At 39.8% G+C, this 27396-nt stretch overlaps 1 protein-coding gene across 1 annotated transcript in view; it reads right to left on the reverse strand.

Annotated features, from left to right (window-relative positions):
- Nucleotides 1-4272: 4272 nt before the first annotated feature.
- Nucleotides 4273-27396, reverse strand: part of LOC126297768 (UDP-xylose and UDP-N-acetylglucosamine transporter) — a 35849-nt gene continuing 12725 nt past the window's right edge. The window contains exons 5-8 of the mRNA XM_049988943.1: nucleotides 22866-22941; nucleotides 20965-21074; nucleotides 8907-9055; nucleotides 4273-6031 (exon numbers count right to left, since the gene is read on the reverse strand). Coding sequence (XP_049844900.1) covers nucleotides 5791-6031; nucleotides 8907-9055; nucleotides 20965-21074; nucleotides 22866-22941 — 576 coding nt within the window. The 3' untranslated portion in view covers nucleotides 4273-5790. The remainder of the gene's footprint in view (nucleotides 6032-8906; nucleotides 9056-20964; nucleotides 21075-22865; nucleotides 22942-27396) is intronic.

Below are 27396 nucleotides of genomic sequence, written 5' to 3' on the forward strand. Positions count from 1 at the left end.
TCACGCCTGTCGCGACACCACTGGAGGCGGGCTGCACGATGTTGGGGCGTGAGCGGAAGACGGCCTAACGGTGTGCGGGACCGTAGCCCAGCTTCATGGAGACGGTTTCGAATGGTCCTTGCCGATACCCCAGGAGCAACAGTGTCCCTAATTTGCTGGGAAGTGGCGGTGCGGTCCCCTACGGCACTGCGTAGGATCCTACGGTCTTGGCGTGCATCTGTGCGTCGCTGCGGTCCGGTCCCAGGTCGACGGGCACGTGCACCTTCCGCCGACCACTGGCTACAACATCGATGTACTGTGGAGACCTCATGCCCCACGTGTTGAGCAATTCGGCGGTACGTCCACCCGGCATCCCGCATGCCCACTATACGCCCTCGCTCAAAGTCCGTCAACTGCACATACTGTTCACGTCCACGCTGTCACGGCATGCTACCAGTGTTAAAGACTGCGTAGGAGCTCCGTATGCCACGGCAAACTGGCTGACACTGATGGCGGCGGTGCACAAATGCTGCGCAGCTAGCGCCATTCGATGGCCAACACTACGGTTCCTGGTGTGTCCGCTGTGCCGTGCGTGTGATCATTGCTTGTACAGCCCTCTCGCAGTGTCCAGAGCTAGTATGGTGGGTCTGACACACAGGTGTCAATGTGTTCTTTTTTCCATTTCCAGGAGTGTACATATTAGAAATAAACAACACATTTGTTTAAAGAAACAGGTTCTACTTACACAGTTGCATGGACAGTATACCTCGCCTAATAGTGATTTTACAAAGAACTGTGTTTTGTATTTGTTACAGGGAACAAACTACAGGTACCTGAATTTAAACATTTCCTCCAGAAATAGTGCAACATTCCCTATGAGTTCACTCCACGAAAGAATAATCTTGCTATGTTGACACATCACCTATATGTATTTCTTCTGATTAGACAATGGATGCTTTAGGCTGTTTCACTGCTAATCTAATTGTGGGCAAGTTGGACGCTGAGGCTACAGCTAAACCCTATTTAATTTAGTGTAAACCTTGAGGCAACAAACAGTTACAGAATTGCTAGATTGATTAATGATGAACTTAAGGTACTAAATGGCGAGATGGTGTAGAGGAAGAGAGGATCCTATTTATGTACACAGATGCCCCTTCATATATGTTGAGAGCAGGGAAATTCTTGGCATATTTTCTCCAAACTTAGTGCATGTTACATGTATGGCTGCAATAAGTGACAGAGTGAGTTACACATTTCCCAGAAGCAAATATACTGATAGCTACAGTGGTAGTTTTCTTGAAATGTCTTTCCCATGTACAACGCTACAAGCAGCAGCTCCCTATTGTACCTCTGCCTCTGGAGCCAGTGGTAACGAGGTGGATACCATGAATTGTATTTGTGACTTTCTACAGTAAGCACTTTGAGCCTCTGAAATCAGTGATGGAGAACTTTCCTTCTGATCCTGCAGTGTCTTTGAGTGAATTCCTATCAGCATTCAATAGTTCTAAGGTGATCAGTTCAATTTCATGCATCACAAGTAACTTCACCTCGCTTCATGGCGGTATCAAGGAACTTGAAACTTCAAATATGCCTCTCCATGAGGCTGTGGGAATAACGGAAGATGCAGTTTGCATTGTCAGTGTTGTACCAGGTTAGCAGGTGGTGTCACTTTGGCATCACCACTGGTCCTCCCTTCATGGGAACAAGCTCCGGGGAATTAGGCCTCTCAGCCCTCTCACCATGAGGACATCATTTTAGCTATGTTGTGTTGAGCACTGTCTTTTTAGCCATCACTATTTGTTAAGTGGTGTTCCCCCACCACTTTAAGCTCATTGCCCTCAACCTCTGACAGTTTGTCATTTCCTGATGGAAATGCCCCCCCCCTTTTTTTTAACCATTTACAATCTCATTTATGTTTGCAGTATTGAGTTATCAGTGATTTTTTAGCACAACGCACACGGGCTTGTCGACCGTGTTTTACTTTTTATCGTTTGTAGCACTATGGCAATGGACATTTAACCTTAAGTTCATGACCTCTGTTCTCTGCAGTGCATTTTATGGACCTTTCTCCAAGTCCCTGTTTTTAGCTATCTTTCCTTCCGTTGATTGGGCTTAATGTGTAGCAGTTTAACCTTTTTTTCTCCTTCCGTTGTGTTCTATGGTTCTGACATGGGTGTGTGCATCTGAGCCTATTTGTCTTTGAGCCCTAAAACACAATGAGTGTTGTACGAGGTGAAGTGGGTGGTGCGGTTTCCACTAAACTGCAATCTGTACTCAAATTCTTGTTATTCTGTCTCACTTATTTAATGGTGAAATTGTAAAAGCCCCTGAAAATATTATTCCTAGCACAATCCCTTTGTATAAATATGCAATGTTGAGTGATTTTTCTCTATTTATAAAAACATATTGTCAGACAGAAGACTGTGCATGGCAACAGAACATTTGGAAAGAAATTATAATTACTTGTGCATCCCCCTTACAGTGTGGCTTGAGTAGCAGGCACTTGTACTTAAGCACTTCGTAGTGGAAGTGAACTGATCAAGAATTAATGTATATATTTTGACTAGCCTACCTGTAAACTTACGTTTTCTAGAAAAAATATAAAATTTTGGATTTTATGTAACATTGTTTCATTACATATTTCATCAATTTTGGTTACATATTTATGTACATATTTCTTAATTTGTAAAATCACTCAAAATTTTAAGGGTATCAAAGTTTTCTTAAATATATGTGACAAGTATTTCTTGCTCGATACCAGACCTTCACTAACTCGATGCTGTGGAATATCCACTCTCATACTACGGCTACAAGATTCGTAGGATGCAGTTCACAAAAAAAAAAAAAACTGTCCATTTCTTTTATTTTTTTAAATCCTACTTTGTTGCAATAAGTTTACTTTATTTTCCTTTTTATCTTTGTCAGATTTAGCCACTACTACTAATACCCCGTATCTGAGTTTACACTTCCCACCTGTTACTACAAGGATACCCTCCTGTGTGGCAATGTCCTCCCTTCCCCCTCTGGAAAGATTCTGCTTGGTTTGTTGCCAAAATTTATTTTCACAAGATCACTCAATATTGTAGCACTGAGACGTCTCAATAGTGTTTTCTGCACTATCATTTAACTGAAGTTACGAAACCATTTATTTCAGTTAACACATGTATAAATTAGATTTTACTTATGGAGTTCAACACCACCTATTACAGATCAAATAATATTTGCTCCTACAAATATGCTCTCTGCATTCTGTGCTGAGGGTAGCTTTTTATTTTTTATGGCTGTATAGCTTGCTAAATGCTGGTGCCTGAGCTGATAGATGCTGTTCCATCTGGTATGAAATACTTATGACCTGATTTTTCGGAGACTTGTGAAAATGTTTTTGCAGATTTTACAGTGTTATCTTTGCTCATAAAGAACTGAATATATTTTTGTTATCCTTCATACTTGCTGTGCTGCATCAAATTAAGAAAAACATTTTAAATATTTTGCAGAGATAAAAATGTACTGCGTAAACTTTGTGTATGGTTGATTTAGCTCATACATTGCAATAAATGAAATGTAGCTCATATATCTAAATTTTATTTAAAATGAGAACAAAACGATATCTCGCTCCACTCTTGAGTAACTGGGTTTTATATCCAGCCCATGTCAGTGCGCGTCGCGAATTTGTGTGGTCATACCTCAAGCGATTCAAGATACAAAAATGAAGTGGTTTGCTAATGATAGCGTGCAACGAGGCACTTATGTACTCTGATAAACACACAAAACTTATTTTATTCACCAAAATGTGGATGTAACTCATCCACAGCAGTAAGATGTTGGCAGCTCAAGACGTATGCTGACATCTACAGCAATGTAGGAAAACCCAAGGGTGCGTGTATCCATGACCACAGCACCTGGGGAATGGTGTAGTATGACGTCTATGCACACCCATAGCAGCGAAAGGCTTAAGCCAAACTTCTTTGTCAAGTTATGCAGAATGTAAATTTTCACTCTCCACAGCCAATCTTCAGTAGCGAAATGGAACAGTATGTAATTTTGAAGGAGGAGAAAGTGTTTATTGTAGGATTTTTTCCTTAGGCTATAAGGCAAATTAGTGTATGTGGTTTGCTAAATATTGTGATCTGATATTAGGCTGAATTGCTCTGTGTTATTTTAACACACCCCCTACTGTTAGAGCAATTTTTCCATATGTCACTGTATGTGTTTCAACGTTGTCCCCTTCCCATTAGAAATAGATGCAATTTGTGTGACATAGCATTTATTATAAATGAATTTCAGCATAGCATGTTGTAGTGATATGAAAATTTTATTTTAATGATTATATATAAATATATTTTTTGCTTAACGTCAAATATTACAAGTTTGAAAATATTATATTGCTTTATTTTTCTGATTCTTCTGGCCTCCTGTAAGGAAATAACTTGAACAAACTCACTTTGTCACACACAGCAGAAAATAAAATAAAATTCTCAAGACTCAGTTGCATTCTACTTTCATCACAGACATATTAACATAAGTTCTTTATATTAAAGCATATACAACAGTTCTGCGAGTACTTATGCATTTTAAAGTGCTCTACAAAACTGACCATTAACATCAGTGTAACAAAAGAACCCTAACACACACACACACACACACACACACACACACACACACACACACACACACACACACAGCCAGCATCTGAAATGGGAGGCCACACACTTTAGAAACCAGAGTACCACATAAATGCTTTTCAAAACTTCGAGATCATGTAATTCACAATGACCACTAGTTAGTTGCACACTCTACTAGGTAATATAAATCAGCAAACTATGAACTCTGGAATAAATTTAAAAAAAGACAAAATGATAAGTGTTCCTGAAGCCGTGCCTCACTTTCCTAAAAATATTTTCTTTGGAAAGAAACACCATGTACATAATACTGCACAGAGTTCTTAACTTAAATAATCTGTATAAAATTAGGCATCTAAGACATTATCTTTCAAATCTCAACTTACATGAAACATTTGCAGGTACACTTCAGTACATGCCAATAAAACTGACAACTCTGCCATACAGAGATTTAAGCATTTCCATAATTTAAACTGGTACAGCAATAACCCAGTTACAAATAAAAATGAATTCTTTTCCACAATTACAACCAAAGTTTTAAAGCAGTTTTGCTTCATTCTAAGTCAAACACCAGAACTGGAAATACCCTCCCACATATTAACAGTACGGTGCTCCCAGCTGCTGATGTCTGGCTGCAGAGAGCAGATCTCTAAAAACATCTCACATTTAGTAAATTCTGCATGTAAAACTTAATATTTACAAATGTTAAAGGTACGAAATTATGACTGTGGTCCCTGAAATTTGTCAAAAATTTAATACATAGTTTTCTTAACAGTTGATACCCTTCTAAGAAATCCAGTACAAGCCGAATTGTCCAAACGACTACTTTAAAATTATGAGCAAAATTGCTGGTCAGGAGGCATGTCCGTAATACTAACCTAGCTTTGAGAATTAATAGTTCCTCCCTTGAAGAGGTGATGTAGACTGTGGAACGTTGAAGAAGAAGGGCAGGTTAGTTACTCCGACCACGGGATGAGAAACTGACATACTGACCAGCAACTCTGTTCCACAATTTTATAGTTCTCCTTTTCTTTTCATCCAATAGTATACAGTTTGTCAGTTACTGTCAGCTGTTAAAGCATTTCATCATCACTACTAAAGTCATTCACAACAAATGCCAAAATTTAAAATTATCATTTTCTCTCATCTGGAACCTTTATCTACGCAGCTTTACCACTTTTTATTATTATTATTAATCTTTCTTCTTCGAAACTGGTGTCAAGGCACCTCTGATTCTTGGTACCACTTCAGTGAATATGATTGTACCTGAAAAGACTAGTATAGTTCCAATCCAGTGAATGAGGGTGAAGTCATTTTTGAAATAGATAATTGAAAATAACAGACTTATAAACTTTCGTAAAGTTACAACAAGGGTGACAGTAAGAGATGAGCATTCTGTAGTCAGGACATAGACTGAGCTGATGCACATGTATCTGGTCAAACGCTAAGGATTTACTTAACACAATAATGTGAAACACTTAAGTTGTAATGCATAAGAAAATGAATTATATTTTGGATTCTCTAAATACTAATTCATGCTCCCTAGCAGCATTTACACTCCACTTGCATTTGTTTATAAGTTCAGCAACCAGAAATCACAAACATTTGAATGATTACATATAGACAACTGAGACTATCACATTGCTGTGGTTGATAAAATATTATTAAGCATTTAAAAAAAACTGATGCCCTGTGGATGTGCAAAGGGAGTAAAATCATTACACAGGTGAGATGTGTAGATGATATGACATGTCCAGTCTGCAAAGTAGTTATAAAATTTTGTTGTAATCAAATAGAAAACTTACAAGAACATCATTTTTCAACATAGTCTCCTTGCATTTCAACGCACTTGGTCCATTGTTGTACAAGCTTCCTAATGCCCTCATAAAAGAAGGTTATCTGTTGAGCTGCGAGCCAGGAATGCACCCCTTCTCTTTCACTGCTTCGTCCGAGGCAAATTGATGGCCCCTTAATACCTTTTTGAGTGTACCAAACAAGTGATAGTCAGAAGGGGGCAAGATCGGGACAATATGGAGGATCATAAAGTACTTCAAATTTGAGTTTATGGAGCATTTCAGCAGTGTGGGCAGCAGTGTGTGGACGGGCATTGTTGTGCAACAACACAGCATCTTTTAACAGCAATCCTCGGTATTTGCTTTGAATTGCACATTTTAGCCTGGCAATAAGCATCTCACTATTACATACACTCTATTGCTGTGCCCCTTTCTCCATAATGTTCCAGTACTGGACCTCGTACGTCCCAAAAAACCATAAGCATCAGTTTTCCTGCAGGCGGCTGGGTCTTGAACTTTTTCTTGCACAGCGAATTTGGATTTTCCATTCCATACTCTGCCGTTTACTCTCCAGCTCAAAATGATGGATCCATGTTTTGTCACCAGTAATGATCCTGTCTAAGAAGTTGTCCTGTTTGTTACGATAGCGAGATGTCCAAGAGCGTTTGTTTATGCAACTGTGCGAGTTGTTTTGGGACCCATCTTGCACAAACTTTATCAAATCCAAGTCTGTTGTGGATGATTTCATAGGCAGAAACATGACTAATTTGCATACGATGTGCCACTTCGTCAATAGTTAATCGTCTGTCTACAAGAATCATTTCAGGTGAACGCTCAATGTTCCTTTATTTGTGGCAGTAAAAGGTCGTCCGGCTCCTCCATCGTGCGTAACACTTGTGCGACCATTTCAGAATTTTCCCAATCCGTTTATAGACACTCCGTTGTGGCAAAACACCTTTCTCGTTCTGTACCAAGAGTCTTTGATGAATTTCGGCCACTGGTATGCCTTCCGACTACAAAAAAAAAATGGATTGCTGAACATTGCTCTTCTTTTGTGAAAACAGACAGCAGAGCAGCCATGATTAACAGCACGTCAACGATAATGAAACTAGCCTAGCAGCTTGAAAATTGCAAATATATAACAACAAACAAAGCATGCATCATCTATGTAAAATGACAGTACTACCAAAATAAACAATAATGTAACTAAATTGCGGATAATACTTGACTTAACCTTGTGTAATAAACTGTCTCATGAGTGATCATGCAGCACTGGATTAGTAGGTCAGAAAGGTCATTAGAGTACTGAAACCATACTGTGCCTGCCCTAGCATCATAATTTAGAGCACAGGGTGCTTGAACACACTAAAGGTGGTTTTCACATTACTGAACTTGTAGTACCAGGGGCTATGCGGGTCAGAATTCCAATTGGTGTCTCCTCACTTCATTCCATGGTTGCTGACTGAAGAGAGAAATAACTACTCACATACTTATCATAAGAAAAGATAACTTTCTCTGGCAAAAATACATGTGGTGAGATATAGGTGTACTGCATTCTGAAATTCAAAGAGCAGCAGTGCCGCCGTATTGGGAGTGCAGAGGTTTTCTACATGGAAATTGCCTACAGGATTGCTGAGCCATTAAAACTGCCTACCATGCTTTGCATAAATCCACATTTTCAGGTGCATACCGTCAGTCAGTCTTATGATTACTTTTTTTATCTCACCTCTGGAAGTTATGTATTAAAACAAAAAAATGTTGAATTGGATCATGGTTTCAAGACCACTTTAAACTGTAGGTTCCATTATAACTATATGGTGTGTCAATTCAAAGGTTAGAGGAAGGCAAGGGCCTCCAATAGAACTCTGTGGTGATCAAACCAATTTCCAGCTTGATGTTTCTTCACTAACAAAAGTTGGAACAGTGCACTACTCACTATAGTGCAACACAAGGATCAGGTTTGTGTTGCTTCTCCAGAGCAGCACCCGACTCATTACAATAATAGTGCAATTTCTTTGGCTGGTATGTAACAGAACATACACCCCCCCCCCCTCCCCCACATCCAATGATTTCCACCAACTTACATGTAAACTGTTGCAGCTATTAAGATAAGTAAGTGCCTTATTTGTACATTTTTACACTTAAGAAAAGATGAGTGTTTTACTTTAACACTTTTGGATTTCAGAACTCAGACATTGCAACGAGACTAAAAATGTCAGGTACAGATGGTGAACTTTCAAAGTACGAAAAACTAACATACAATGAATGTGCCACCTCCAATGCTCAATTACTAAAACCTGGCACCTGGTAAATTTAATTTTTGTGTTGACTGCCTTGCTTTAATACTGGCATCTCATTATCTTACTAATTTTATGAAAACACAGATTCAAAATTTGATGAGTACCACCGCACATACCTAGATATGTTAAGATAAATTCCACTCAAATTTACACACAATCAGCACCAATAAAAGAAAATTAAGTATTTCACATGCATCAAATTTGATGAAGGATACTGTGTCAGAACATTTCCAGCAAGATAAACAACCATCTTTGGTATAGCACCCACTATTGGAAGAACCATAGGAGCACTTTCAAAAACAGATATTATATGCTGATAAATATCGTAGCCAACTATTAGGAATCCTGGCAAAGGTAACAAATGCTGAAAGAAGAAAAGAATGGATTGTGATTTCCTTTAGTTAACTGTACATAAGTTTATAAATATTTTATACATAAAATCTCTCTCTCTCTCTCTCTCTCTCTCTCTCTCTCTCTCTCTCTCTCTCTCTCACACACACACACACACACACACACACACACTCACACACACAACAACCATGAAGCAGCTAACTTAAAATACTGAAGACTAGATAAATGCACATGAATGACAGCTTACAAATGAAAAACACGTATAACCTGCTTACCGTTAACAAAAAGTGGTTGAACCTGTGTAACATCCTTCCTAAATTCATAACGCTTGCCTCAATTTCACCTAAATCATATTCCCTATACAACTCGAGGAAGTGTTAATCTGTCTATAATTTGATGTTGACGTGTGATATGAAAGATAGCCGTGCAACAGTGGACAGTACCCTGTTTTCTGTTGGCAGTGAGATTTCACCTTGATGGATGGGCACAGTCAGAATTGTTTATCCACCTATTCAGTTTCTCATTGAGAAGTGGTCTTTTAGATACACAGCGTATTTTGCAACATACTCCTCTTTGGGCCCTACCTTTGTTTTCTAGTTCCACTAGACTCCCATCCCAGCTACCCAGCAAAATTTAACATCATTTCCTAGTACCAATGTCAATGAATGAGCTCCTTTGTTTGAGATCCTATTGTGGCTAGACTGTGTAGTGGCATTTCACAGTACACTGTGCGTGTTTTCCTTATGCATTATGAAAATAGATCTGACACAATCTGATTCTGGAAAAATGGAATGAAGACAAGTTCATGCCAAATGATGGCATCTGTTTTACCGGACTAGTGACCACAAAGTAGTTGTAGCTAGACTGAATACCATAATATCCAAACCCACCAGAAATATATGTAATGCACATCCCTTAAAAAAAAAAAAAAAAAAAAAAAAAAAAAAATCAGATAAAAATTAACTTGACGCCTTCCTAATAGACAGTCTCCATTAACTTCCAACCTGACTATGTAAGCGTAGACCAGATGTGGTTTAAATTCAAAGAAATAGTATCAATGGCAATTAAGAGATGTGTACAAAATAAAGCAATAAGAGATGGCATTGATCCCTCCCCTCCCCGACTCTACACAAGGCAGGTCAGAACACTATTGTAGAAGCAATGAAAAAAGCATGCCAAATTTAAAAGAACGCAGAATTCCCAAGATTAGCAAAGATTTACAGACAAAATTTAGTGCAAACTTCAATGCAAGATGCTTTTAATAGTTTCCACAACAAAACTGTCTCAAAATCTGGCAGAAAACTCAAAGACATTATGGTTGTATGTAAAGTACACCAGTGGCAAGATGCAATCAATACCTTCACTGTGCGATAACAATGACTGTGATATTGATGACAATGCCACTAAGTAGAGTTACTAACACATTCACAAAAGGAGATTAAGTAAATATTGCAAAATTCTAATCAAGTAGATATCCTCAGTGTAGCAAAGCAGCTTACAACACTTAAGAAAGGCGAGGCTTCCAGTCCAGATTGTCTATCAATCAGGTTCCTTTCACAGAATGCCGATACAATAGCTCTATACTAAGTAATCATACACAACTGCTCGCTCGTAGAAAGATCCGTATCCAAAGACTGGAAAGTTGCACAGGTCACACCAATAATCAAGGAAGAAATAAGAGTAATCCACTGAATTATAGATCCATGTCACTAACATCAATTTGCAGTAGGATTTTGGAACATATACTGTTCTCGTACATAATGAGTCACCTCGAAGAAAATAATTTATTCACAAATAGCCAACATGGACTCAGAAAACAATGTTCCTGTGAAACACAACTAGCTTTTTATTCTCACGAAGTAATGGAGTGCTATCAACAGGGGACGTCAAATTGATTCCAAATTTTTTTGATTTCCAGAAGCCCATCAACATATTTCCCCCATAAGTGACTTCTAATTACACTGTGTGCTTATCTCATCTGTGTGACTGGATTTGTGATTTCCTCTCAAAAATGTAACGGTCCATACGCAATAAATGACCCCAATATCATAAAGTAAAAGAGAAGTAATATGTGGCATTCCCAAAGAAAGTGTTGCAGATCCTCTATTGTTCCTGATCTACATAAATGATTTAGGAGACAATCTGAGCAGCCCTCTTAGATCGTTTGCAGATGATGCTGTCATTTATCATCACGACAAGTCACCAGTCTTCGTATGGTGAAAAAAAGTGGCAACTGACTCTAAATAATGAAAAGTGTGAAGTCATCCACATGAGCACTAAAAAAGAATCCACTAAATTTCAGTTATGTGGTAAATCACACAAATCTAAAGGCTGTAAACTCAACTAAATACGTAGCTATTACAATTATGAATAACTTAAATTGAAACGATCACATAGATAATGTTCTGGGGAAAGCAAACCAAGGACTGTCATTTTTTGGCCAAACACTTAGAAAATGTAATAGGTTTACTAAAGAGACTGCTCATATTATATTTGTCCGCCCTCCTTGGGAGTATTGCTGTGCAGTGTGGGATGCACATCAGATCAGACTGATGTAGGACATTGAAATGTTCAAAGAAGAGTAGCTCATTTTGTATCATCACAAAATAAGGTGAAGAGTGTCATGGATATGATACACGAACAGGGGTGGTAGACATTAAAGCAAACATGTTTTTTGCTGTGGCAGGACATTCTCATGGAATTTCAATCACAAACTTTCTCCTCCACCTACTTGAATAGCGAGAGATGACTTTAAAACAATGACATGGAGCTTCCATCTAATGCCAAATCTTATAATGAACGTATGAAAGCACTTCCACTGCATATGTTGGACCCTATATGAAGTCATAAGAATTCCTTTCATTCAGTGTATTGCGTTCAACTGAAATTAAATGGTTTCTGTCACCCGTGGCACATTTCGAATTCAACACTTATGAGCTTTTGTGTGCATTTATGAAGACACTTGACAACTGTGTCACTTCACTGCACAAAGTGTTCCCAAAGAATCTTTATGCGAAAAAGATTTCTGACTTAACACGACAACAAACTGAGTGCTTAATATCTCCTGCAAAATTTGTTCTGGCTAATCAGTACACATCGAATGTCAATTTGCCATATATGGTTAGAAAATGCACTATACATTTATTCATTTACTTACTGAAAGCTGCTTGTGTAGCTACAGTTCATCTACACCTACATCTACGTGGATACTTTACAAATCACAAGTAAGTACATGAGGGTTCATCAAACCACCTTCACAATAATTCTCTATTTATTCTACTCTCGAACAGAGCACTTAAGAAACTAACACCCAAATCTTTCTGTGCAAGTTCCGATTTCCCTTTTTTGTTTTTGTTTTTAATGATTTTCGTTTCTCCCTATGTTGGTCAGCATCAACAAAATATTTTTGCATTCAGAAGAGATAGCTGGTGATTGGGATTTCGTGAGAAGGTCCCGCCGCAACGAGAAACACCTTTGTTTTAATGATGTCCACCCCAAATCTTGTATCATGTCCATGACACACTCTCCCCTATTTCTCGATAATACAAGACGTGCTGCACTTCTTTGAGCTTTTTCAATGTACTCCATTAAATCTATCGGGTAAGGATCCCACACAGTGCCAGCACTACCCCAAAATAGGATGAACAAGTGTAGTGTAAATTGTAATGTCTAGGTTGTTGTTGTTGTGGTCTTCAGTCCAGAGACTGGTTTGATGCAGCTCTCCATGCTACTCTATCCTGTGCAAGCTTCTTCATCTCCCAGTACCTACTGCAACCTACATCCTTCAGAATCTGCTTGGTGTATTCATCTCTTGGTCTCCCTCTACGATTTTTACCCTCCATGCTGCCCTCCAATACTAAATTGGTGATCCCTTGATGCCTCAGAACATGTCCTACCAATCGATCCCTTCTTCTAGTCAAGTTGTGCCACAAACTTCTCTTCTCCCCAATCCTATTCAATACTTCCTCATTAGTTATGTGATCTACCCATCAAATCATCAGCATTCTTCTGTAGCACCACATTTCAAAAGCTTCTATTCTCTTCTTGTCCAAACTAGTTATCGTCCACGTTTCACTTCCATACATGGCTACACTCCATACAAATACTTCCAGAAACGACTTCCTGACACTTAAATCTATACTCAATGTTAAAAAATTTCTTTTCTTCAGAAACGCTTTCCTTGCCATTGTCAGTCTACATTATATATCCTCTCTGCTTCGACCATCATCAGTTATTTTGCTCCCCAAATAGCAAAACTCCTTTACTACTTTAAGTGTCTCATTTCCTAATCTAATTCCCTCAGCATCACCCGATTTAATTCGACTACATTCCATTATCCTAGTTTTGCTTTTGTTGATGTTCATCTTATATCCTCCTTTCAAGACACTGTCCATTCCGTTCAGCTGCTTTTCCAGGCCCTTTGCTGTCTCTGACAGGATTACAATGTCATCGGCGAACCTCAAAGTTTTTATTTCTTCTCCATGGATTTTAATTCCTACTCCAAATTTTTCCTTTTGTTTCCTTTACTGATTGCTCAATATACAGATTGAATAACATCGGGGAGAGGCTACAACCCTGTCTCACTCCCTTCCCAACCACTACTTCCCTTTCATGTCCCTCGACTCTTATAATTGCCATCTGGTTTCTGTACAAATTGTGAATAGCCTTTCGCTCCCTGTATTTTGCCCCTGCCACCTTTAGAATTGAGAGACAGTATTCCAGTCAACATTTCCAAAAGCTTTCTCTAAGTCTACAAATGCTAGAAACATAGGTTTGCCTTTCCTTAATCTTTCTTCTAAGGTAAGTCGTAAGATCAGTTTTTGCCTCACGTGTTCCAGTATTTCTACGGAATCCAAAGTGATCTTCCCCTAGGTCGGCTTCTACTAGTCTTTCCATTCGCCAGTAAAGAATTTGTGTTAGTATTTTGCAGCTGTGGCTTATTAAACTGATTGTTCGGTAATTTTCACATCTGTCAACACCTGCTTTCTTTGGGATTGGAATTATTATATTCTTCTTGAAGTCTGAGGGTGTTTCGCCTGTTTTATACATCTTGCTCACCAGATGGTAGAGTTTTGGCATGACTGGCTCTCCCAAGGCCGTCAGTAGTTCCAATGGAATGTTGTCTACTCCGGGGGACCTTGTTTTGACTCAGGTCTTTAAGTGCTCTGTCAAACTCTTCACGCAGTATCGTATCTCCCATTTCATCTTCATCTACATCCTCTTCCATTTCCATAATATTGTCCTCAAGTACATCGTCCTTGTATAAATCCTCTATATACTCCTTCTACCTTTCTGCTTTCACTTCTTTGCTTAGAACTGGGTTTCCCTCTGAGCTCTTGATATTCATACAAGTGGTTCTCTTATCTCCAAATGTCTCTTTAATTTTCCTGTAGGCAGTATCTATCTTACCCCTAGTGAGATATGCCTCTACATCCTTACATTTGTCCTCTAGCCATCCCTGCTTAGCCATTTTGCACTTCCTGTCGATCTCATTTTTGAGACGTTTGTATTCCTTTTTGCCTGCTTCATTTACTGCATTTTTATATTTTCTCCTTTCATCAATTAAATTCAATATTTCTTCTGTTACCCAAGGATTTCTACTAGTCCTCGTCTTTTTACCTACTTGATCCTCTGCTGCCTTCACTACTTCATCCCTCAAAGCTACCCATTCTTCTTCTACTGTATTTCTTTCCCCCATTCCTGTCAATTGTTCCCTTATCCTCTCCCTGAAACTCTGTACAACCTCTGGCTCTTTCAGTTTATCCAGGTCCCATCTTCTTAAATTCCCACATTTTTGCAGTTTCTTCAGTTTTAATCTACAGGTCATAACCAATAGATTGTGATCAGAGTCCACATTTGCCCCTGGAAATGTCTTACAATTTAAAACCTGGTTCCTAAATCTCTGTCTTACCATTATATAATCTATCTGATACCTTTTAGTATCTCCAGGGTTCTTCCATGTATACAACCTTCTTTCATGATGCTTAAACCAAGTGTTAGCTATGATTAAGTTGTGCTCTGTGCAAAATTCTACCAGGCGGCTTCCTCTTTCATTTCTTAGCCCCAATCCATATTCACCTACTACGTTTCCTTCTCTCCCTTTTCCTACACTCGAATTCCAGTCACCCATTACTATTAAATTTTCATCTCCCTTCACTATCTGAATAATTTCTTTTATTTCACCATACATTTCTTCAATTTCTTTGTCATTTGCAGAGCTAGTTGGCATATAAACTTGTACTACTGTAGTAGGTGTGGGCTTCGTATCTATCTTGGCCACAATAATGCGTTCACTATACTGTTTGTAGTAGCTTACCAGCATTCCTATTTTCCTATTCATTATTAAACCTATTCCTGCATTACCGCTATTTGATTTTGTGTTTATAACCCTGTAGTCACCTTAACAGAAGTCATGTTCCTCCTGCCACCGAACTTCACTAATTCCCACTATATCTAACTTTAACCTATCCATTTCCCTTTTTAAATTTTCTAACCTACCTGTCCGATTAAGGGATCTGACATTCCACACTCCGATCCGTAGAACACCAGTTTTCTTTCTCCTGATAACGACATCCTCTTGAGTAGTCCCCGCCCGGAGATCCGAAAGGGGGACTATTTTACCTCCGGAATATTTTACCCAATAGGACGCCATCATCATTTAAGCATACAGTAAAGCTGCATGCCCTCGGGAAAAATTATGGCCATAGTTTCCCCAGGCTTTCAGCCGTTCGTAGTACCAGCACAGCAAGGCCGTTTTGGTTATTGTTACAAGGCCAGTTCAGTCGATCATCCAGACTGCTGCCCTTGCAACTACTGAAAAGGCTGCTGCCCCTCTTCAGGAACCAAATGTTTGTCTGGCCTCTCAACAGATACCCCTCTGTTGTGGTTGTACCTACAGTACAGCTATCTGTATCGCTGAGGCACGCAAGCCTCCCCACCAACGGCAAAGTCCATGGTTCATGGGGGAATGTCTAGGTATTTAGCTGAAATTAATGCCTTTAGATTTGATTGACTTATCATGTAACAGTAATTTCATGGATTACTTTCATCTGGATGGTCTGACACTTTTCATTATTGAGGGTCAATTGCCAATTTGCACACTTCATTTTTTTGCTATTTGTTTCGATCTTGTGATAGCTTTACTAGATGATAAGTGACAGCATCATCTGTAAACTACCCAAGACAGCTGCTCAGATTGTCTCATAAATCATTTATATAGGTAAGAAACAACAGAGGGTGCACAACATTTCCATGGGGAATGCCAGAAATCATTTTTGTTTCACTTTGTAACTTTCCATCAATTACTATGAACTGTGACCTCTGACAAGAAATCACAAATCCAGTCACATAACAGATGATATTCCATAAGCAAGCTATTTGATTACAGGCTGATTGTGAGGTATGGCGTCATAAGCCTTCCAGAAACCAGAACCCATTTGAAATGCCTTGTCAGCAGCAGTAACACTTCACCTGACTAAAGAGCTAGTCGTTTTTCGCAAGAATGACGTTTTCTAAATCTGCATTGACTGTGTGTCAATAGACGGTTTTCTTTGAGGTAATTCATAATGTTAGAGCACAATACTTGTTCCAAAATCCAGCTGCACATCAAAGTCAATGATATGGTCCTGTAATTTAGTGGCTTACTCCTATTCCTTTCTCGAACATTGGCGAGATCTGTGTCACTTTCCAGTCCTTGAGTACGGATCATTTTTTCGAAAAAGCTGTTGTATGTGACTGAAGTATGGAGCTATTGGATCAGCATACTCTGAATGGAATCTAATTGGTATACTGCCTCAACTGGAAGTCTTACTTTTGTTAAGCGATTTCAACTGGTTCACTACTCTAAGGTTATCTACTTTTAAGTTACTCATTTTGGCAGCTGTTCTTGAGTCAAATCCTGGAGTATTCACTTCATCTTCTTTGGTGAAGGAATCTCAAAAGACTGTTTTGTAACTCTGTTTTAGCAGCACTGTCATAGATAGCACTTCCATTGCTATCGTGCAAAGAAGGCATCATTGTGTTTTGCCACTAGAATACTTATATACTGCAAGAATATCTCTAGATTTTTCTGCTAAGTTTTAAGACAAAGTTTTGTTATGGGTACCAAGGGGGATCAGCTCATTTTTTACTTTATTTGGTATAAATGTTCTTGAATTCATGCCGCATCTGGTCTACACTTACACTGTTAATTCGGAAGGAGTGGATATTGTCTCTCAGGAAGGCACCAAGCAAATTTTTATCTGCTTTTTTGGACAGGTATATTTTTCATTTGTTTTTGGATGATTTGGGAGTTATGATATTCAGTCTCTTACGACAACACTGTATTTACTAATCCCTGTGCGTTTTGATGCTTGTTATTAGCTCAGGATTATTTGCTGCTAAGAGGTGAAGTGTGGTTTCACAACCACTTACCATATGAGTGGGCTTGTGAACTAATTGCTCAAAATAATTTTCAGAGAATGCATTTAGCACCATTTCGGATTTTGTCTTTTGAGTACCCCTGGATTTGAACGTGTATTTTTACCAACATATGAAGGATCAATTGAAGTCACCACCAACTATAATTAAACTGTACGAGTTGGGTACATTTTTGAAATTAGACTCCAGTTTTCTTTGTATCTTTCAGCAATTGTATTATCTGAATTGGGAGGTTGGTAAAAGGATCCAATTATTATTTTATTCCAGTCACCAAGAATGACTTCTACCCATACTAACTCACAGGAACTATCTACTTCAATTTTGCCACAACATAAACTACTACTACCAGCAACAAACACGTTACTGTCACCTGTGTTTAGGCTATCCTTTCTGAAAACCATTAGGTCCTTCACAAAAATTTCAGCTGAACTTATCTCTGGCTGTAGCCAGCTTTCAATTGATCAGAACTTTCCATTAGCACTTGGAGCTCTGATACTTTCCCAACACAGCTGTGACAATGTACAACTGTTGTACCAATGGTTCCTAGATCTGTGTTCTTCCTGTGTTCAACCTGCACCCTTTGAGACAGAAGCCCTTTCTGCATTTCCCCGAAACCGTCTACCCTAAAAACTGCCCAGTCCACACCACACAACCCCTGCCACCCATGTAGCCACTTCCTGCATGTAGTGTACTCCTGACCTATTTAGCAGAATCCAAAACCCCGCACCCTATAGTGCAAGTTTAGGAATCTGCAGCCTACACAGTTGCAGAACCATCAAACTCCGGTTTAGACCCTCCACTTGGCTCTGTACCACAGGTTCAATCCGTCCTGTCGACTATGCTTCAAATGGTGAGCTCTGCTTTCACCTCGCAAGACTGGCAGCCTTTATCACTTTTGATAGCCACTCTAAACCAGAGAGAATCTCTTTGTATCCAAAGTGACAGACATCATTGGCACTGATGTGAGCCAGCTAGCTGCACCTTGCGCTCATCATGGCACCTGGAAGGACCAGTTCCATGCCAGGAACGGCTCCACCCAGTGTGCACACAGAGTGCACATTCGCTTTCTTAACCTCCTTGGCAGTTGCGTTACCAATCAGAAAGTTAAATTCTTATTGAAGTGCCAAAGATTTAGACTCGTAGTGCTGCACTGAAGCTCAACAATGGAGTTGGTGTTGGTTGTTGGCATACTGCATGCTTATCACAGCCTAAACATACTGATTTCACAACTATGCTGGACCACAGTGTTACACAGATATTTGTCACAGAAGAATTACTTTCCAAATATTCGTAAATAAAGGTATGTGATTTTAGCAACAGCTGTAGTTTTCTACCCCAATACGCACTATATCAAGCAGAATCATAGCATTTTGCATTTGATTTTATTGATAAGAAATGTATGAAAACTTGCTAGTCAATAGAAAAGGGCTAAGTGCAGGAGATAGATCACAAAAATATTGTCCAGTTTCTGTAACTTTCCAAAGCTAATGAGAGCAAGAGTGTTCTCACAAAGACTTTTGAACATGTCTTCCCCATTCTAAAAAAAAGTATATTATTCACATTTAAAATGTAAAAAGAGCACAGCCATGGTCTTGGCACATGGATGCACATCATCCAATGACAGAATCTAAACAGGAGTTCAAAATGAGAGTAAATCATTATGAACAGCATAAGGGTATCATGAATATTTCTCATAGATTCCTCCAGTGGGTTCATCTGTTTCGCAATATGTATGAATAGGTAGAAGATCATACATTTAGTCCTTTGAAAAATCCACATCTGCTGTAGTGCCCACATTAAAAATATTCATTTTGGCTGTAAGGAGAATTTGCAATGCAAGCTAATAATACAGTGGAATATTCAGTGCCATCCCACTGTTTAAAATGCCCAATGTAACCTACAGTAAAGTTGTATTAAAAATTAAGCAGAGTAATAAATCTTTTTTTAAATAGATGATTACATAAATTCTTTGAACTCAAGTAAATGTTGCCACAAGAAAAAGAAAGAAATTAATGTGAAAAAAAAGAGGTAAAATGTGCTGATAAATCAGTCTGAAGTGTCTATCATATGAGGTGAAGGTCAGGAAAGTAATAATGAACTAAAGGTCAAGCACAAAATAAATGATTTCTTGTAACTGAGTGGTGAAATTCTACAGCAAAAAATAGGTAGCATGGAAACATTGGATAAGGAAAGAGAGAAAAAGGATGGACAACAATATTTAAGTCAGGCAGTGGCAGACAACAGTGGTGTGTGTGTGTGTGTGTGTGTGTGTGTGTGTGTGTGTGTGTGTGTGTGATGGGGCAAGGGGGGGGGGGGGGGGAGGCGTGTACGCTAGTTACAGTCACTTAAGCTAAAGTCATTGTACACCACCACCTGTATGATGAATTTTCACACCATTACCATAAACATTGCGCAAAAACGCATGTAAAATCGTTCGGTGGCAGGGGTAAAATACAGAGAGCGAAAGGCTATTCACAATTTGTACAGAAACCAGATGGCAGTCATACGAGTCGAAGGGCATGAAAGGGAAGCAGTGGTTGGGAAAGGAGTGAGACAGGGTTGTAGCCTCTCCCCAATGTTATTCAATCTGTATATTGAGCAAGCAGTAAAGGAAACAAAAGACAAATTTGGAGTAGGTATTAAAATTCATGGAGAAGTAAAAACTTTGAGGTTCGCCGATGACATTGTAATTCTGTCAGAAACGGCAAAGGACTTGGAAGAGCAGTTGAACGGAATGGATAGTGTCTTGAAAGGAGGATATAAGATGAACATCAACAAAAGCAAAACGAGGATAATGGAATGTAGTCGAATTAAATCAGGTGATGCTGAGGGAATTAGATTAGGAAATGAGACACTTAAAGTAGTAAAGGAGTTTTGCTATTTGGGGACCAAAGTAACTGATGATGGTCGAAGTAGAGAGGATATAAAATGCAGACTGGCAATAGCAAGGAAAGCGTTTCTGAAGAAGAGAAATTTGTTAACATCGAATATAGATTTATGTATCAGGAAGTCGTTTCTGAAAGTATTTGTTTGGAGTGTATCCATGTATGGAAGTGAAACATGTATGATAAATAGTTTGGACAAGAAGAGAATAGAAGCTTTCGAAATGTGGTGCTACAGAAGAATGCTGAAGATTAGATGGGTAGATCACATAACTAATGAGGAAGTATTGAATAGGATTGGGGAGAAGAGAAGTTTGTGGCATAACTTGACTAGAAGAAGGGATCGGTTGGTAGGACATGTTCTGAGGCATCAAGGGATCACAAATTTAGCACTGGAGGGCAGCGTGGAGGGTAAAAATCATAGAGAGAGACCAAGAGATGAATACACTAAGCAGATTCAGAAGGATGCAGGTTGCAGTAGGTACTGGGAGATGAAGAAGCTTGCACAGGATAGAGTAGCATGGAGAGCTGCATCAAACAAGTCTCAGGACTGAAGACAACAACAACAACAACAACAATGCACCTGCACATAATTTTACAGCTGACTTGAAAATGTACTCACAGTATAGAACAAAGCTTCCTTTGGGTGCTTCCCATATCTAGCATATAGAGTTTCTTGGTATATTCCCATCCTTGCAGACACAAAAAGGGCTACTGTCAGGAGAGTAATACCTGAAAAAGAAACATTACAGGTTTGTCACATTTCATTAACCATACTATTAAACTATGGACAATTTTCATTTGTACCTTCAGCTTTTTAAGAGCCTACAAGACTTTACTCTATAACAGCTAAAAACTTCATATTTTTTACTGCATTTTATTGACACTGTAATAACATTTGATCACTCTTCCTAAATGTCATGTCATCTAAAAAGGGGGTCTTTGTGTGTGTATGGGGGCGTGCCCATGTGTGCCATGCAGAGGAGGTGGGGGCTCAGATGCCAGGTATCCGTATGTTATGCTGATGACAACAGGCATAGTTTCATTAACAACTAAATTCACTGTAAAGCATCTCGCACGCTGCACCTGATAACATCCTATATTCTACATCCGATGAATTCTATTCTGTTTGTTGAAGAAACACCATGACACATCTAACCACTGCTCCATTTCACCCAGTATCCAACAGTGAAATGAAGGGGATGGTCCAGGTGAATACAATAAGGATCATTCACACACTGCTTTACTTCTTACTTTTAAACCTCAGTGAAAACAGATCCCTTGGCCAAGCCAGCACAGGCTCACTGATGTGGACTTGCACATGGTGCTGTACACGGGGGTTGGCACATGGGGTTGTCACTGGTCATATGGAGTGCCACCACACAGCAACTTGGATGGCAACAAAATCAGTCCGAACAGCAAGAACTTAATGACTACACACTCCCTATAAGATGACATCAGGGCCAGGGTAACCACAGTAGACCACCACCACTGTCAGTTTTGAAGAAGAGCCAGCATAAGTTCACAACAATGCTCCTAATTTCACACTACATGATAGCTGTGGACAATCCTTAGACCCCTGCAAGTCCTAGGTACTAGCTCTGCCCACACAGAAGGTCCACCCCCACAGAGCCCACCACTGGCAGACCGTAGTTCAGCTAAAGGTGGGAACTGGCAAAGGGATGACAGTGTGAACCATGGAAAGAGCCAATAGTATTTTACAGTAAATAAAGGCAGCAATACAGCAGTGAATTGGCGCACTGTATCTGGTTATGAAGCCTTTCTTTACCAACATTCTGTTATTGATGCTGAATTTTCTTGGACCTGGGCTTGAGTATGGAACTATATATTTGGAGTTGTGATAAACATTTCTCAGCTCTGTACTATGAAGTAGATTGGGCTAGCAGCTGCATGCTTACCATCATCCGCTTTAAGGATGCTGGACTAGGCACTTACCACAGTTTTCTACACTTTCTTTCGATATTAATGGTGCTCTGTATTTTGTAGTGGCTTGAATGACAACATACTATGTATTAGATGGAATCCTAATGTTATAACTTGGGAAAAGAACAGTTTTGTCACACACGTAGGACTTTATCTAGGATTATGTGGGGGTAGGTTGTGAGGCATGCATTTATAATGACTGTAAGAAATACTGAAGAATATCTTTTCCTATCAATGCTCTTACTGACTGAGGCTATTCAGGCTTTGATAAACACAAATTCACAGTTACTACATCATGGAGAATCAAAACAATATACGTTATACTGGAGAGTTGAAGTGTCGTGTCATTCTAAACAGGCATTATTAAGCTCTTTCTTCCAGGAGTGACTCCAGCAAGGTCTGCAGGAGAGCTCCTTTGGAAAGCAGGTGACGAATAATGGTAGAACTGAGATTGTGAAGCGAGTCCATGAGTTATGTGTAGCTACTGCACTGGTCAGACCAACACATTCAAAAGGCGAGGGTCACAATTTGGTACACAGTTTTAGAGGCAATAGAATTCACAATTTTGAATGTACTCACCTACTGTCCACCAGAAGAACACCTCTAAATGTGATGCTGGTACTTCTGGCTCTTTACCTACAGCATATGTTGCTTTCTAAAGAACAAAAAAAGTAATAAGAATATATTTTCAGGTGAATACAATATTATTATATACATACATACAGGTCATTCCAAGTCGAATCAACCAGCAGTTAACACATGTTCATCTACAACTTGAATGAAATTTTGCAGTTATGTTCCCTACAGAACCTACTGAATAAAACTAAACTGGACAACATGAGATTATATATATATAGATCAAGGTTTTATGAGGTATTCAATGGAGGGCAGCAAACTGTTGTGTGAGCTCTAGCTAAGTTTTGGCCAAATTTCAGCTGGCAACTAATAGTAATGTGAGGTATGTGGATCAGATGCACAACTTTTTCTGCTCTTCACAGTGTTAAAATATCAAGACGGTGTCAGTCACTCTTTTCATGTTACATGAGGAAAAGTTGCAGGAAAAACAAAACCATGATATTTTTTAACTACACTCCTGGAAATTGAAATAAGAACACTAGTACAGTGTATATCCACCTTTCGCAGCAATGCAGGCTGCTATTCTCCCATGGAGACGATCGTAGAGATGCTGGATGTAGTCGTGTGGAACGCCTTGCCATGCCATTTCCACCTGGCGCCTCAGTTGGACCAGCGTTCGTGCTGGACGTGCAGACCGCATGAGACCACGCTTCATCCAGTCCCAAACATGCTCAATGGGGGACAGATCCGGAGATCTTGCTGCCCAGGGTAGTTGACTTACACCTTCTAGAGCACGTTGGGTGGCACGGGATACGTGCATTGTCCTGTTGGAACAGCAAGTTCCCTTGCCGGTCTAGGAATGGTAGAACGATGGGTTCGATGACGGTTTGGATGTACCGTGCACTATTCAGTGTCCCCTCGACGATCACCAGAGGTGTACGGCCAGTGTAGGAGATCGCTCCCCACACCATGATGCCGGGTGTTGGCCCTGTGTGCCTCGGTCGTATGCAGTCCTGACTGTGGCGCTCACCTGCACGGCGCCAAACACGCATACGACCATCATTGGCACCAAGGCAGAAGCGACTCTCATCGCTGAAGATAACACGTCTCCATTCGTCCCTCCATTCACGCCTGTCGCGACACCACTGGAGGCGGGCTGCACGATGTTGGGGCGTGAGCGGAAGACAGCCTAACGGTGTGCGGGACCGTAGCCCAGCTTCATGGGGACGGTTGCGAATGGTCCTCGCCGATACCCCAGGAGCAACAGTGTCCCTAATTTGCTGGGAAGTGGCGGTGCGGTCCCCTACGGCACTGCGTAGGATCCTACGGTCTTGGCGTGCATCCGTGCGTTGCTGCGGTCCGGTCCCAGGTCGACGGGCACGTGCACCTTCCGCCGATCACTGGCGACAATATCGATGTTCTGTGGAGACCTCACGCCCCACGTGTTGAGCAATTCAGCGGTACGTCCACCCAGCCTCCCGCATGCCCACTATACGCCCTCGCTCAAAGTCCGTCAACTGCACATAGGGTTCACGTCCACGCTGTCGCGGCATGCTACCAGTGTTAAAGACTGCGATGGAGCTCCGTATGCCACGGCAAACTGGCCGACACTGACGGCGGCGGTGCACAAATGCTGCGCAGCTAGCGCCATTCGACGGCCAACACCGCGGTTCCTGGTGTGTCCGCTGTGCCGTGCGTGTGATCATTGCTTGTACAGCCCTCTCGCAGTGTCCGGAGCAAGTATGGTGGGTCTGACACACCGGTGTCAATGTGTTCTTTTTTCCATTTCCAGGAGTGTATTTTGTATCTGCAATAATATGTAAACAAAGTGTACTGAAGTCTCTTTAGTAGTTCCACAGAGAAGTTCATGTTGTCAGTTCTACCAACCTGTAGCAATAATTTACAAGTACTGTACTCAATTTATTGATACGTAAACATGCTAGTCACATATTCTGCATTTGATAATGTCATATTGCTAAATATTATAACCTATTTTTTTTTTTACTATTGCTTTACTACTAAGAGCAGATGGTTTGGACTTCATTTTGTAGATTCTTTGGACAAGGATTAAACAATATCTTGAAAATACTACCATCAAACATTTGGAAACCCATCATTTCAACATGTGCACTTTGTATAAGCTAAAAAGGTTAGTATAGTAGTTATAGTCTTTAATCAGAGTATGACATACAGATTTTGTTTTGACAAAAGTCTACTTAATTCATTCTCACAAAAATACACCATCCTTGAAGAAAGCAAAAACCCTGCCTTTCATGTCATCAGAAAGGATGTACCCATTCCTCTTGTGAGCACTGCTAGTCTATAGCGAGCCTCTGGTGACAATGCTGAATACATTCATCAATGAATATCACAAGCAACACAAGGGAATTATCAATATTTAAGTCACCTGCAGGAATGCACGACTGGTATTAACATTTCCACCATTTCTCTACAATACAAATATGCTGGACTTCTGACACTGTTCAAAGGTTACACAAATACACATTAAAATATTTTTAAAATAAATGTCAAAAGAGGTCCAAGTATACACCAAAACTACTTGGCAGTTTAAATGATTCATTCAGAAGGAGGCAGATGGTGCCACATTGAAGATTAGGGTGGCCATCAAGAAGAAAAATTCAAATCTGTCCTGTCACTGCCGCATAGGAGACAACTGTGCATCCCAAATCTGACTTACTAACATGGAGAAGAAAGAAGGGAGCTCATGGTTTGATCTCCTGTCACTGGAGGCAGATCACAAGCTTGGATTGGACAAAGACATAGAAGAAGCTTGGTAGAGTCTTTTTCAAAGAATATCCTGGAATTCATATAAAATGATTACATAAACCAAGGAAAATCAAATTTCAGTTGCTACACGGGGATTTGAACCTTGCTTCTCACAAATGCAAGTCCAATGTGTTGCATCATCATGCCAGCTCATTTACTCTGGAGAAGAGCTACATATCAAGGAGTAGCATTTTTTCCAAGATCCGATACTATGCTGCTGTGTTAAAGTGTACTAGGAGAATGATGAAGTATCCTCATGGGAATTAAGAAATTATGAATGGCACACTCAATTTGGGTGTGACTAGCATGGTGGAATCTTAGAATTACAGATTGGCTTGATTAACCACTTTAAATATATTGTATCTCATAAATCTGAAATCATCAATAAGGACTGCAGCAGTCGTTACACCAAGGTGAACAAATAATATAAACAAACATTTAGGTGGAACTTACGACCTACTGGAGTCTCACTGAGCAATATGAGCTTCTCCCTCCACTATGATTGTGCTCTTCTTCTGTTCTGAGAAAAGTAACAATCACAAAATGATCACACTGCATGCATTGGTGAAATCATCATTCATCTGTATGCCACTGGATTTCACAATGTTTAGGTACTTCAGTACCTGGTAGATCAAGAGGCCTATGATATGCTGGCCAAACTTGTTACCATTCTGTTCTTGGTTATGTTATTCAATTTTTAGAACCAATAGTTGAGAGTCAACCATCATTTACATATACTGGTATGGGGTTTACACAAAATTTTTGTAGAATTAGTTCATATAAGGTCAGATATAGGTGGAAAGAACCATAAATGAACTATAGTGCAGGTGATATGAGTAACTAATGACCGGGGATTCACAACAGGCATTTAGTCAGCAGAGAAATTGTAGAGCTTGTTATTTTTCACTTTTGTGGCAAAATTATTCAACGAAGAACAGAACTGGACCTTCACAGACTGGCAGCATATTATAGGCCTCTTGATCTACCAGGTACTGAAGTACTATTCAGAAAATTTAGAGAAGTGACATTTGTGGCTGACTGCAGAACAATTCATCTGCCACCAACACACATTTCACCTAAGGACCATGAAGACTTACTAAGGGAAATTAAGGCTCATATGGAGACTTATAGACAGCCCTTTTCCCTTGATGCATTTGTGAGTGAAATAGGAAAGGGAATGACTAGTGAGTGGTACAGGACACCTTCTACCAAGTGCCATTTGGTGGTTTGTGGAGCATGTATGTAGATGTAAAAGTTCAGAGAATGAACTAGGGATACCAGCTTTTTTCTGATGCAAGCAAGGCTCGAGGTACAAAAACACCTAACACCACACCTAAAAAGAAAACAAATGGAATGAACAAAAACGGGGAAAACATACACCACAAGGAAAAGTAGAACATGGCACTAAAAAACCATAGAGCATATGGTCTGGGCTGGATGATCACAATAATAAAAAGAGGATGAGCCAACCGCTGTGACACATTAAAATGTCCACCCCAAAAAGACAAGGTGAGCTGAACACATGTAGGGAAAAAGATGACCACCAAGACAAACAAATGCAAAGAAAGTGCGACAGAGTTTAAATGGAGGGAGGGCAGCGACCTCAGAGAGAAGGCTAAATGGTTGGTTAGTTCGTTTAAAGGGGGGGGGGGGGGGGGTGGCTAACTTCAAGGTCATTGGTCCCTTGTTCCCAGTAAAATAATTACAAGAGGGAAAGAAAAAAGAAAGGAGACGAACAGCACAATAA

This window comes from Schistocerca gregaria, chromosome X, assembly GCF_023897955.1.
Source record: "Schistocerca gregaria isolate iqSchGreg1 chromosome X, iqSchGreg1.2, whole genome shotgun sequence".
Classification (NCBI taxonomy): Eukaryota; Metazoa; Arthropoda; class Insecta; order Orthoptera; family Acrididae; genus Schistocerca; species Schistocerca gregaria.